Here is a 13,867-nt window from a genome sequence, read left to right as displayed (position 1 = left end):
GTCTCCGAGTCCCCAGCGCTTCGGCCCTCCTCGGCTTCGCTCGGCTCTGACGTCACTTCTGCGCGCAGTAGCGCATCGATCGAGGGCGGATCCGTCCGATCCCCGATCGATCAATCGAACACAACCGTGACACGCTAATTAACAGGATGTAATAACGAATTTTTTAATTTACTGGCTCTGATCGACGATTGGTCGATCGATATGAAAGTCGATATAGTTTTCCACGTTTTTTGTAACTTTTGCTTTAAGTCTCGAATTATTTAACCATTACATTTCATTTTTTCTTTATTTCTATTTAAAAATAGAAAATATACCAATATTTTTAACTATTGTTACTTATCTTAAGTTATAATAATATTGGATGCATCAAAATATATATAAATACAGATAATGACTCCAACTATCATATAATTCTAAATGTTAACAGCTTCTCAATAGTTTCATAATTATTCTATCAACAATGTTTATACCAGCTCATTATAAAGATAAAGCAATACAAATATAATACGAAAACTTATAATAAATCACTATCATAAATAAAAAAAAAATTGATTTTTCAGTTGTAAAAGATAAATCTTAGAATTGTCACTTACATTAAGTTTAAAAAATACTTATTCCTAAATTAATTAATAAGTAAACTATTGAAAATCTTCAAGTCCGTGAACAGATACGGGAAAATATACTTTGCGGCAAGCAATATCACACATTTCAACAGATACTTACAATAGCCGAAGCGACATCACAGAATCGTTTCGATGACGACGGGGCCCGAGCGCGCGGACGCGGGGCCCACGGCTACGCACGAGCCTGAATGTTTGCGCACCCGAGCCTGCCCGAAGTCCGAGCACCGTCCGTGGCACCGAGCGCCGCGGGAGAGTGGGGAGGGGAGGCCGTCAACTATGGCCGGCGCGGCAGGCAGGCCACGAAAGAAATGTGGCAGCGCGTTTCGCTTAGTACCGACTTAGACTGCTCTAAGTGGCGGTCGCGTGAACGCCGGTGTCCGCCGTTGGACTTTCACGCAGGAGCACGCACCACCAGGACGTCCCAGAGGCCCGCGCAGAGGGCCCGTCGCAGCCTGCGAACGCGACAACGACGGTGGCGACGACGACGCCGACGCCGACGACGATCAACGAATCGGCGCTCGGTGGTGACAGTGTGGCAACGCGCGGCCGGAGCCGGGGCCCGGAGCGGGCCCAGCCGGGAACCGCGGATCTGCTCGGCGCGACGCGGCGCGACGACACGTGATACGTGATCCGTCGATCGTACGTGCGATTTAACGCGCGGGTGGAAAAAGAAGAAAATAAAAAGAGAGAGAGAGACGATCTCGCGTCGCGCGATACAATTTTCCTTTACCGCGCGGGCGCCTTCGCCTCTCGCGCCCTCGCCTGGCGTTCCGAAGCTCCGAGCTCCGCGAGAGCGAGAGGCAGCGAGAAAGGGAGTAGAGCGACAGAGAGGAACGTATTTACGTACCGCGGGTAACCTAAAAACCGATCTCGGTCCCCGGTGTAAGCGCGATACATCGGCAGGACGCGCGCGCATGCGCGCCGCGGCTCGCTGTCCTCGTGCGCGAATTTCGAGCGAGGCGCGGGGGTTCACGTGTTATCGTAACGGCGAAGCTGCGGACAGTGTCAGTGAGAGGAAGTGCTCCCGAGAAGGTGTTGCGATTATTCCGGGTAGTGAGTGCGTCGTCGGTTCGGTACGTTCGAATTCGCGGCATTCGGATAGAGCTTCGGATTAGGGCACCGTGATCCGATCTAGAACCAGATCGTCCTCGATCGATCGTCCCTTCCCCATCCTCCGGAAAGGACCGATATTGAAACGTCGACTCGTTGCCTCGAGGGTGGTCAGGATTTTTAGTGAGCCGCCACGAGAGATCGATGAGAAACTAAGAGGATTCACTGATCGTCGAAAGAGAGAGAGAGAGAGAGAGAGAGGGAGAAAGAGAGAGAGAGATAAAAAGAGTGAGCCGAGGGCAAACCGAGTTCGGAAAGTTGTAATCGCGCGTGGCGGTCGAATGCATGACGGATCATGGTTTCCGTGTCCGGACCCATATCCACGGGGATCCTAGCGGGACGCCCTTCTGGATCGCAGGGCCCGCGGCAGAATGGTGACGCGGAGAGCGAGAAGGACTCCAAGGCGGCGGAACGCGCCAGAATCCGGCACGAGTCGGATCTTTACGTCAGGCCCAGCTGGACGGACGCCGCGATAGCGTTGGATCAACTTGAAAAGGTAAAAATTCATTTCGTTGGTTTTTGCGCGTGTGAGACGTACATCCATTGTGCAGATCTACCATTGTGCAGATTAATTTTAATCTCGGTAATTCTCTACTTTAAATAATTATCTCCATTTCTACCAATGTAGATTAACTTTAATCGCGGTTTAACTTATTTTTCATCTTTTTCTAGTTTCTAAAATTAGAGAAAGATAAAAGGTAAGTTAAACCAAGATCAAAGTTAATCTGCATTGATAGAAACGGATATTAGAAAAATATTTGAAGCAAGTTAAACCGAGATTAAAGTTAATCCGCATTGGTACAAATGGGTAGATCCATGAATAAGTTACCGCTACTGAAAGTCATTTCTTCTGAAAAAAAAAAAAAACAACACTGTTAGATCTCAGCTAGCAGAAAGACTTCTAAAAGACGTCTTAAAAACGCTTAAAAGATGTCTAAAAGATGACATAATTTTTCAGATGTCCTTTAAACGTCTTTTAAGCGTTTTTAAGACGTCTTTTAGAAGTTTCTGCTAGCTGAGATATGAAAGGATGAAGTTATTTTTAAATTACCATGTGTGTCGACATTTATTGGTCATTTAAACCAATGTTAATAAAACTAAAACAATGTTAATTTAAACCAATGGAGTTAAAATAATGTTGTTTTTTATATATTTGCCTGTAAGAATGGTTAAAAATGATTCAAATTGAGTATAATTTGACGCTACGAATTTAACAGTGAATATTACCCGCGATAAATCTAATCATTTTACCTGTAGCAAATAATTAAGAGTGCATCATTTACGAATCAGTATTTATACTGTTATAAAGTTTTTTTTAAATATAAAAATTTAGTTTGTCAAATAAAACGAACCTTATTTACGAATCAATATCCAATAGTAATCAATCCAACTTACGATATATGTACAATCTGGATAACAATTTTGCATAATTGGTTTCTCGAAGATCGGAAAAGCGACGAGTTATATAAAATTAGTATCTGACAATCTTGATTAAAAGAACCGAAAAATATGTACAACGTTCGTTGAATCAGACACTTCTTGTACGGGCATTTAAATCGCCAACGATTATCGTTCGAAATCGGAAAGAAAAGAAGGCCGGGGCGCGTCCGTGCGATCGATGTACAGGAACTAAGCGTGTCCAATTAGGAGCGAATGAGCGAGCAATTTGATAAGGAAATTCGAAATCGTTGTATACGTAGTAAGTAGTAAGAAAAATCCGGCTTGGACGATTGGACTGCCGCTTATCTCCGACGTTATTTACGTGTGAAACACTACATTAACGAACGTATTTGCGTTCCTAGATACGAGGGACGGCTAATTAAGACGGTGAAAATAATTTCCCTGCTATCGGTACGCCGCGAGGAACGGGTCTATCGATTCTCGTCGTACTTAAGCCAAATAGACGTAGAATACGTAGATAATAGCGCTAGTACACAGCTATCGCATCCTTGTGGACGCGTCGAGATAGTCACGTTAGTTCAATGCAAATTATATCGACCGCTCGCGATAACGGCGCCGTTATTTCCTACCGGGCGCGGCGTCGCGCTATCTTCGATCGGCGATTAACGAGGCGCACTTTGACGATCAAAAATGCGTTTTAACGGCGGTTAGCGCTACCCGGCTCTTATCGCCGTCATCGGCGAGGCCTCGTGAGCGGTATTACCGATATGATGCAGACCGTTGCCGCCGCTATAAAATCATACTTGTCGAAAACGCCGAATCCCCCTCTCTTCATCCCGTTTGTCGTGTCTTAAACTGTTACTTACGTCGTGGAAAAATCTATATTAGTCCATTTTGGTTCAACGGGAATGGGAAGAACGTGATTTTATAGAAAGAAACGGCTTGACTGATACGGAAGAAATTGTTGAATGAAATTTTTGCATTCGAAGCTTTTTCCTCGAAAGAAATTTCAGCTGGCAGTTTCTTCTTTTGAAATTAACAAAGAAGTTGTAGAGAGGCTAACCTATTCATTTAGGATTATCTTTCTGTCTTTTTACCGTATTGTATTTGAATTGTATTTGAAAATATCGCATTTCCCGAGTACCGGAAATCACGATACCTGGTAGGACACGGCGAGTCTCTTCGGGGACCGAGCTGTAAACTTTTTACACACGCGGGTGGTCTCGAGACGCGTTTATTTTTTTTCGAAGGTATACCAGATCGAAGGGATAGACTTCCTGCCGGGGCCCGCGGGGTCCAGACGCGCCATCCCTGGCATTTCTTCTGTAACTAGAGGGATCTCTTGGGACCTGTCGCACGCGGGGCCGGCAGATCGGGCCCCGAGATCCTTCCCGCGGACGAAAATGTGCGTGGCACGTGAAGCGGACGGTCGCGCGATGCCTTTCGAGGATGTCTGTTTCGATCCGGAACGATCGCGCGTTATCGATTCGCTTTCCTTCGTCGATCGGACCTCAGACTGCTGTACGATCTTTCGCGACCGTATTGTCTCGTTTTTCGATAAACACAAGAGGGAGTATTGTCCGAGCAAACTGATAGGAAAGAATTCAATTTTGTATAATAAATTATAATTATTGCTTTATACCTCTTTGCATTTATATTTTTAAAATGCGATGAAGGTGTAGATAGCGATTCATGTACATTTTTTACACCCGTTACGCGAGATCACCGAATCTCCAAGCTTTCTTGCAATCACATCTTTAAAATTTCTGTCTGTCCGCGTCATCTTTAATTTATTAATATGTATCCACTGTGACGAAAGGACGTTACATTAAATCCACGCTGGTGCTATTTTCAATTGCGTTCGACGTATCCCGGCCGATGGTCCGAGAAACGCGCACCTATAATAAGAGGCGAAGCGAGTAGCAAGCCTCGCGAACTTTTTGCTCGTGATAGTCGCGCTGGGTGGTCGCACGAGCGATTTCCACATCGCGGATGTACCGGGTCGTCTCGTTGAAATCTCGTATTTTTCGCTCATATCCTCATCGTTGAAACCGAGACTACGGATATTGGATCGTACTTTTCAGTAACAACGATAAATTGCAAAGTTTCTAATACTCGTCCGTTACTATGGCAATCTTAAGTAGAAATCGTGACATATTCACGTATTTCTTTTCTTGAAATTAAGGAGTGCAGTAAACTTGCGAGTAATATGTTGCGAGTGAACATTGATCGAAAGATTAATTGGGATATCGTCTGAATAAAAATTGGCATATAAAAATTGGTTTAAATAATATTCTGTTCAAATTGATGCTCGTTAAATTCACAATTTTCAAGTTAACATCTCGGCCTTATACTAAATTCTAAAGTAGTTTGACTTTGTACCAAAGCCAGAGTCACTCGACGACTCGCTGTCGACTTGAACTTTAACAGCGTGCCTTCCAAATTTCGCAATGTCGTTAATTTTCGTATAAGCGAGATTTCGCGCGAAGCGTGATACAAGAGAATATCTCCGTCAGAATTTTCGGGATACCGCGTCGCGGCAATTCCGCACGATTGCACAATCATGGGACGCGCGAGAGCGCCGATCACCGGTGGAAGAGAAGTGGTGACTGGTGACAAGTCGGCGGGAGACAAAAAGACTAAAATTCGAGGTCGATGCTCCACTTTTCTTCCCGACGAGGCGGCTCGGCCGAAGAGGAGCCCTCTTCGTGCCTCGCGTTTATGCCGAATGAGTCAGTGAGTCAGTGGCCCCGGCCTCCACAAGGCGAGCGTGCGTGCGTGTGCGTGCGTCGTATGTGCGCCGTACATATGCGGCGACGCATGCATACGGGTTTGTTTCCTCCTCTTCGTCTTTTTCCCCTCCACAAAAGAAGGGAGACTGACTCTCCCCCCGGGAGGATTTATGTGCGGGATGATAATGGAACGTGATGAATTAGTTTCGTCGGTGCCGGGGAGTATCGAGGGGCTCGCGCGTGCATGTGCAAGCGTGTGGCGTGTTTCGTCGAAAATAATGCTATCAACCCAGTTTTTGACGTCCTCATCTCGTGTACCTCGCTCTCCTGAGAGTCAACTTAATTTAGAGCAATTAGGTGTCGATAAGTCGCTTCTTTAATTCGATAAAATAAATTTATATAATATTTTAATGCGGAGGAAGAAGATAGAATTATCGTAGTTGTTTATCACTTTCATTTCATTACACTGAAATGAAGCTTTTATTTTATATTACATTTATTTATATTTATTAATTTATTATATTGTCTTACTATATGCACATACATACATCAAAGTTCTTCTGTTGATCGATGTTTTAAGATGATCATGTTATTTATGAAAACGATTTTAGGGGCAAATGCGAGAATGATTATTAAGTTAGAAAAGATAAAAAAGGATTTAATTAGTCCATGATCCACTTTTGTACGTGTCATGGTTAGAACTTATAATTTATATTTTTTTGCTACTGACTGATGTAGTATATTTAAAAAACTTTATGAATATAGGACAAGCATATTATAATATCACAAACGTTCTTAAGTGTTTAGAAATAGTTAACAAGATATTCGTCATGAAGCCTATTATAAGTAAGCAGACAAAAATATTTTGCTGCTGTAATATAATATTTAATTATTAGATTATATTTGCTAATACAAAAGAAATTATTTATACGTATTTAAAATAACTTCGACAACTTCTTTTGAACTTCTTTTTCATTTTTTTCACAATACAGAAACTTTTTTACGTATGCGTGCGTACAATAGCGCTCCGAATTCGCGGGAATGTCCATTTTTCGACTCGTTTGTCAATTAAATCTGGTAATGCAGTTTCGCTTTTAACGGAACGATCCAAACGCGTCGAGCGCGCTGATCAAAATTGATTTATTCTCATTGAGAATGCAACTCGATCGCGTCGGATCAACCTTGGCCTTGCATCGCACGCACATATGTGTGCGCGCCCGCGCAGCCCGAATGTTTACAGAATACTTGGGTCCGTTATCATCACCGCGCGTCACACATGCGCGTTCGCGCGCCGGAGTTCATTTACTCCAATTTGTTTACGTTCACCAGGAACGATTCACGAGGTACTGGCTTCAACCTGCTCCACCATCTCGATGTTCGCATATTTCGCGTATGCTGAGACATTCTTGCCGCGGATACAAATTATTAGATTAATGCGAAAAATGTTTATTGAGATTTTAATTATTACCGATTGCATCTTTTTAGAAAAAGAATAAGGAGATTTTCCGAAAATTGCTCAATTGCTACAATTATTTTATCTATATGACAGAACCTTATAAATACACTTTTTTTTTAAATGTATCCGATTGATGTAAGAAATCATTGGACTTTCGAATTGGTAATACTAAATCTCATTTTTGAAATATTTTCATGAATTTCATTCATGAATAAAAAATAGAACTATTTTTTAAATTTACAATAATTATCAGAGGTATGGGTTTTCTTTCTCGAATTATTATTCAAAAATAAATTTTTATTACGAGTAAGAAAAAAACTTTACTCGTAATAAAATTCGTAATAAAATTTCGAGAATGGAATACTTCGTCGTTAATGACCTAACAGGATCTTTTCGGGGACCCGACGATTCTCTAATGTCGTCGATCGAGCGCGATTTACGACGGAAATCTATCGGCCGGCTCTCAGCGCACGCATCGCGCGTTGCCACCGTTGATCCGAGACGATCGCCCGTAAAGATCACGATCGAAGATAAATGCTGAATTCCAGCGGCACGAAATAGCGTACGGGCGCACTATTCCGTAATCTGTGTCTTAATTTCTGGCAGCTGAAAGCGGTCGTCTTCGGTGCGGCTCCACAATACCGGGCATTCACGCACGCGCATATGTGTGAGAGTGAGATTAAAGGGCGCCGACACTACGTGTGAGAGACTTCCAACACTAATAATACCTACGAGAGGGTGGAGACGTGCGGCGCGTACACCGCCTCGAAGGCGACCCATGGAAACTCGTGTATAGGGTGTCTCAGAATGTCCTATCGGACACGATCACTGCGGAGGACAAGCTGGCTGAATTATTATTTTTTTTTAATATCGAAAAATGGATAGTTGGCATCTAACGTAACATTAAGAACGAGTAATAAGGGGTTAACGAGTTAATCCTGGATGATGCGAATATAGATGTGCGTGATACGTGTATCTCTCTTTCTATTCAATCTTTATCCTCAAGATAAATTAATTCTTTAAATTAATTGTGTAATAACTTTTTGCATGCTGTCCTTTGTTAAGAGACTTTATTAATATTAATTTCGATGAATTTAAATTATTAATTTTATATTGTTAATGATTGAGCAACATTTAATATAAATCATTCTTATACTAATATAAATCATACTTAAAAAATATATAGATTTAAAGTTGTAATTTTGTATATATTTATATTTTATTTCTTACCGTTAAAAAGATTTAACGTGAAAATTAAAGATTGAAAATATTGAAAATTGAAAATTAAAGATTAAAGATTTACGAATGTTTCTCTTCAAATTTGCGTCTAAACGGGATTTAATTTAGAATTTGTTGGTATACCGTAGAGGACACACGGTAGTTCTGAAATACCGTGTGTACAGGGTGAGTCACAGAACTGGGACAGGCGAGGTCCCTCTTTCCCCTGAAAACAACTCAAGGACGGGGAGGGAAGGGAAGGCAAACAGTTTAATTCTACTTTTCCAAGAAGTTTACCCCTCTGTAGTCTGGCTGGATGCAAGGAATGCGGTTGCATGTAAAAACGTACCGTACGCGCAACACGTATGGTCTGTGTCTGTGTTTACTTTAGGATTATCTAGGCATATTATATATCAGCTTGATATAAAACTCTCCACCTTATATATAGAGAATTTCATTGATACTTGCATGTTATTACACATTTTATGTTACCTAGCAAGAAGACACGAATTAATTTTGCCAACAGTTCGTAATTGAAAAGCTCTATGATAAATTTTAATAAATATTGATAGTTTTTGGAATATTTAACTAAAAAACTTGATTTAAAATAACCAAGCGTACACAATGGTATTTTCATTCTATATATGCATATAGTCACGTAGCAAATGCAATGATAATTAAAATACTATTGAGAAAATGGTTAAACATTGCAAGGAAAAGTATTTATTGTTTGTTTTAATTTTTCGATCTGCCCTGTATACACTTCGCACTCCGAACGTAGGAATGTCACGACGAAACTTCAATGTGTAACATATGATTATGGGAAATTACACGTTAGTACATAGGACTAACTATCTCATTACGTGAATTATGCGGTACGTGAAAGATCATCTTCAAACAATACGCTGGACGATCGATGTTTACGTTAACTTTAATCGCCGTTAATGCGCACTTAAAAGCGTTTTATTTTTTGCTTGCTTTTCTATTGTCAATGATTTTACGAAATCAATAGAAATATCCGTAAAATCACTAGAGACATCCGCAATTAATTTGCTTTATTTATCTTCGCTGCTGTAATTATCCCCCGTTACCCCTTTTTTTACGGGAATAAGAAACGGAAGCTGACAATAAATTAACAATCGTGAGCTTTCGAATTTCTAGTTAAAAATATATAGCTAGTTAAAAATTTTGAGCTCGTGATGTCCAACGGGAATTCGATTTGTTTTTTTTTCGCAGGAAGAATCGTGGTAGGGAGAGATCGGCCGAAATTAAGTTTGCACGGGCGTAGAATCAGTCAGTCTTATGAGCTTTCGACTTTTGTAAAACGGCAGGGAACTTTCACGCGTCCTTAACACGTGAAAAATCTAAAGACACCGACCGTCACGCTTTTCCTCGAGTTTCGTAAGGAACGACCGAGGAGGAGGAGTGTGCCGGACACCGATGCGCCCAAGGGTCGGTCCGTCCCTTTCATCCTTGCTGAAGGATACACGCCCACACGAGTTGGCATCGTTCGGACGCCTTTCATCTTCCGACCGTCCTGTATCGTTCTCGTCCTGTACCTGGCTCCCGTTGTATACACGTACATATCTCTCAAGTCCCCAGAAAGTTCAAATTGAGTTCTTTTTGCGCTGACAATTTTCTTTCAACAGATCGTTTGAATCAGATAATTCTTTTCCCGCAGGGTACCGATCGTTTCTTTAGGCTTACAACTCTATTACCACGAAGACCCACGTACTAATCACAGATTGGTTCCCCAGAGAAAATCTTCTGTTTTTATTATTTTAAATCTCAGAAATTTTTCGGAGGTCTGATAATTATAGACTTTCCTGATAATTTACAGTTCCTCAAAAATCTTATTGGAAAGTGTTATAATTGAAATCAAAATAACTGATCGAAATCAAAGGATTATTATTAATTTCCAAAAACATGGACACTCATATATTTTTGAACATCTACTTTTCACACATTTTCGTCGCCATAATCTTCTTTCAATTTGTCAGGTACGCTAGAATTTTTTGGGGAGATATCAAAACTGCCAATTATATATTGAAATTCTAAAAATTGAGTGATAACTTTGCAACGGGGTTGCGGGGTTGGAATTTAGGGAGAGGAAGTACTCGCGATTATCAACGGCCTCTAAAGCTCGTTACCGTCCGCAATTCGACCTTTGGATTTCCCTTTCGAATACACATCGCCGTGGAATTCCTCGGCCGATTAGAGCGCCGGCCGCGGATCGAGTTTCTTGCGGACACTTTCGAGCCGTACCTACCGCAAGAATCTCTTCGTTTATCCGGCATGGCGTACCGCGGTGAGTTACGTGCACGCGCGTACCGAGTGGAGTATCCTGGAATTCACGGCGCGACTGGAAGAAATAAAAAAAAATGGAAAGAAACGTATCCGAGAAAAGCCCGCAACGTTCACAAATTGTGTTAATTTTTATTAGCTGATAGGTTTTTTTTAGCTCAATAGAAAAAACGGGATCTGTTACTATTTTTTGTTTTATTGCAATTGTATAATCCAAGTTCAAGATCGATGATACTGGGATCGATGATACTATTGTGTTGATGATGTAATGTAATTGATGGACAATAACGTAAGAGAATCGCAAGTGGAGATATAGGGAAGAGCCTGACGAGGAGAAGAGGGTGAGAGTGTTCGTGAGCGCGAGCGATCGGCGCTCGTTTCTCGAGGAGGGCACTCTCTCGCGAGAGAAACGAGTCGCGGGAGAAGAGCGAGGCGATCGCCGCCGCCGCCGCGTTTAACGAATTTATGTTACTCGTACTTTTAATGTTTTTTATGGCGCGACACGAGCTGCGCCGAGAGATAGCAGACAGCATAACAGGATCTTATGTCAACGACGGTGGTCTCCGCGCCGCGAGCTTGTAATATGTAGATACTGCCCACCACCGGGAGAAACCCCATAAGGCCCGCGGTGAGAGAGACCACTTACGGGAAAAAGGGGGGAACCATCTTTGTCCCCCTTCGAGCTCCCCCTCCCCTCCCCCGCTCCGTTCACCCTCCCGTTCCCTCTTTCGCGCGCGCGCGCTGCCGCGTGTGTGGACGCTATATAGACGTCTCGAGAGCGACTCGTGGCGTCTCGACTTCCTTTTACTTCTTCTTCTTCTTCTTCTTCTTCGTCCTTTCGGTTTCTTTCTCGAAACGGTCGGTGAAAATACCGGTGTGTGCTCTCTCGATGGTATACAGGGTGTCTCGCAACTCTCGATTGTAACTTTAGTGGCAGTTCTCGAGTAAATTCGGAGTCAATTTGAAGAGTAGTATCTCGTAAGCCTGAAAATAAAATTCAAAATTTCCGCTTCGATGCTCGTTGAAGAAATAATAAGATAATTCTTTCTATTTTTTATATTGTTGCTTTGTTATCGCACAGTAAAAAAGTCTTGAAGATTAAACAATTAAAATTATACAATAAGTTAATAAATATTATACTATTGATATACTATTATATGTGTACATGCGCAAATCACTAAAGATTCTCGACAAATACCACGCTGGTATAACTAAAACGCCAGCGTGTTTCGGTATGACAGTTCTAAAATAGCGCGATGTGTACCCGGTACTTTGAGTATCAATCAAGGTACCGGCATCGCGCTCCGCTGGCTGTAGATCTTTCCGAGGGAAACGCCCGCGCCGCGTCGTGCCGCGCCGGTCGGGGCAAAAGTCACGCGGAAATGCGAAACTCGGGTTGGGCGCCTAGCGCGGTGCTGGACCCGCTGACGCGCGACGCACCATGTGGCGGACGCGGATTGTCCGCGCGTCTAGAATTACCCGGGCCCCCTCTCCTTTCCTCCCTCCCTCTCGTCCCCGTCGAGTCACGGGGCCCGCGCCACGAGAGTTAATTGGCTGGAAAACCTTGCTATCCGATACCCGACGCGGCTACCGCCCCGAGATACGTGCCCGCGCGCAATCCATATTTTCGCCCGTCAGCTGCGCGCGAGCGAGCAAGCGCGAGCGCGCGCGTTACTCTCTTAAAACGTAACTGTACCGCGATGCAAAGGGGTGGCATTATAGATCCTTTTGCTCTCTTCCGATACACGCACGCCGGCCGCTCGCGATCATAAATAATTTTATAGCTATCGCGGGTTTTATCTCACATTACGCGTTAATTCTCTCGGCATTTCAAGCAGCTAAATGACCTCCGGGTGAGCGCGCGCAGATCTTTTCTTAATTACGATTTCGATAATTTCGTGAAAATTGGGGAGATTGCGCAACAATTACGACACTCGCTGGCGCTGGCGCGTGTAGCATGCCCTAGCTCCGGTTCGACTACCTACAACTAAATGCTTGTTTGTCACAAATCGATCCCGTGTTTGTTTATTTAGGCGCCAAGCGAGAAGGTGATACGGCGCGACTCCGACCGTCTTCTCTCTCCTCGTCTTCTTCTGAATTAGGCATCCCTCTCCTTTTCTCCTCCCGACTCGAAAGATCGGCATTGTTGCGGGTGGTCCATGGTACATATTGTCAGAGCGGCCACCAGGTAGTGTGCAACGTTGCCGCTTGCAATGTTGCAAGCCCGGCTTTCCTTCTCTCCTCTCCTCCGTAAGGCCCCCCGACTCTCCTTGTACGATTACCCCTCTCTTTGTACCTTCTCTTTTCCTCTCTGTATTCTTTCTCTCGCTTTCTCTCATCTCTCTCTCTCTCTCTCTCTTTTCTCGGTTTCGTTGCAGCCGTAACCTCGCTCTAAAAGCCCGAACCGCCATCCTCATCCTCTTCCTTCTCCTCCCCCCTGGTCCACGGTCCTCTTTCACTGACCTTCTCTGTCTCACTCTCGCTTTTCTCATTTCCGCCGCTTGTCATTCTACAAACCCACGCGTCGAATTTAAAGGCCCCGACTGCACTTGCCTCCCTTCTCTCCTTCGTTTTTCACCCTTGGTGATGAGTGCGTTCACCGATTTTTCCCGGAAACCGGCTGCACCCATTCTTATCTCGCGTAATCCCGGCGGAATTATTCTGAAATATAGGTCGCCCCAAAATCGACGACGATTCGTAGAATCATCTCGTGGGAGATTTATGTAGGGAGTAGTGATGCCCGACCCTTTTTCAAAGATAAATTTGAGCTAGTTTGGAAAGCTTTGTGAAACATTCAATAATAATGTCATACTAAGTCTGCGCAAAAACGCGACACGCACGAGTCACGTTGTCCAGTATGCGCGCACTCGCGCGATCAAATTTCTCTGTAATATTTAAAAAACGTATATATTTTTCCGTTTACGCAGTTAGCTCAATCATTTTGTTTTGCAAAAGAGCAAGAAGGACCGTCGAGTCGTAGCGAATGTGGAACAGCGTCAATTGTGCATCGCGTAACTTTTTGC

At 43.2% G+C, this 13,867-nt stretch overlaps 1 protein-coding gene across 1 annotated transcript in view; it reads left to right on the top strand.

Annotated features, from left to right (window-relative positions):
* Positions 1-1,211: 1,211 nt before the first annotated feature.
* The window catches only part of LOC112461060 (protein patched), a 38,639-nt gene continuing 25,983 nt past the window's right edge, over positions 1,212-13,867 (top strand). Inside the window, exon 1 of the mRNA XM_025026128.1 lies at positions 1,212-2,229. Coding sequence (XP_024881896.1) covers positions 2,029-2,229 — 201 coding nt within the window. The 5' untranslated portion in view covers positions 1,212-2,028. The remainder of the gene's footprint in view (positions 2,230-13,867) is intronic.

The sequence above is a fragment of the Temnothorax curvispinosus genome, unplaced genomic scaffold (genome assembly GCF_003070985.1).
Source record: "Temnothorax curvispinosus isolate PA1 unplaced genomic scaffold, ASM307098v1 QBEX01011003.1, whole genome shotgun sequence".
NCBI lineage: Eukaryota > Metazoa > Arthropoda > Insecta > Hymenoptera > Formicidae > Temnothorax > Temnothorax curvispinosus.
The sequence above is the reverse complement of the archived record's forward strand: the minus strand, read 5'-3'. Positions and strand labels throughout refer to the sequence as shown.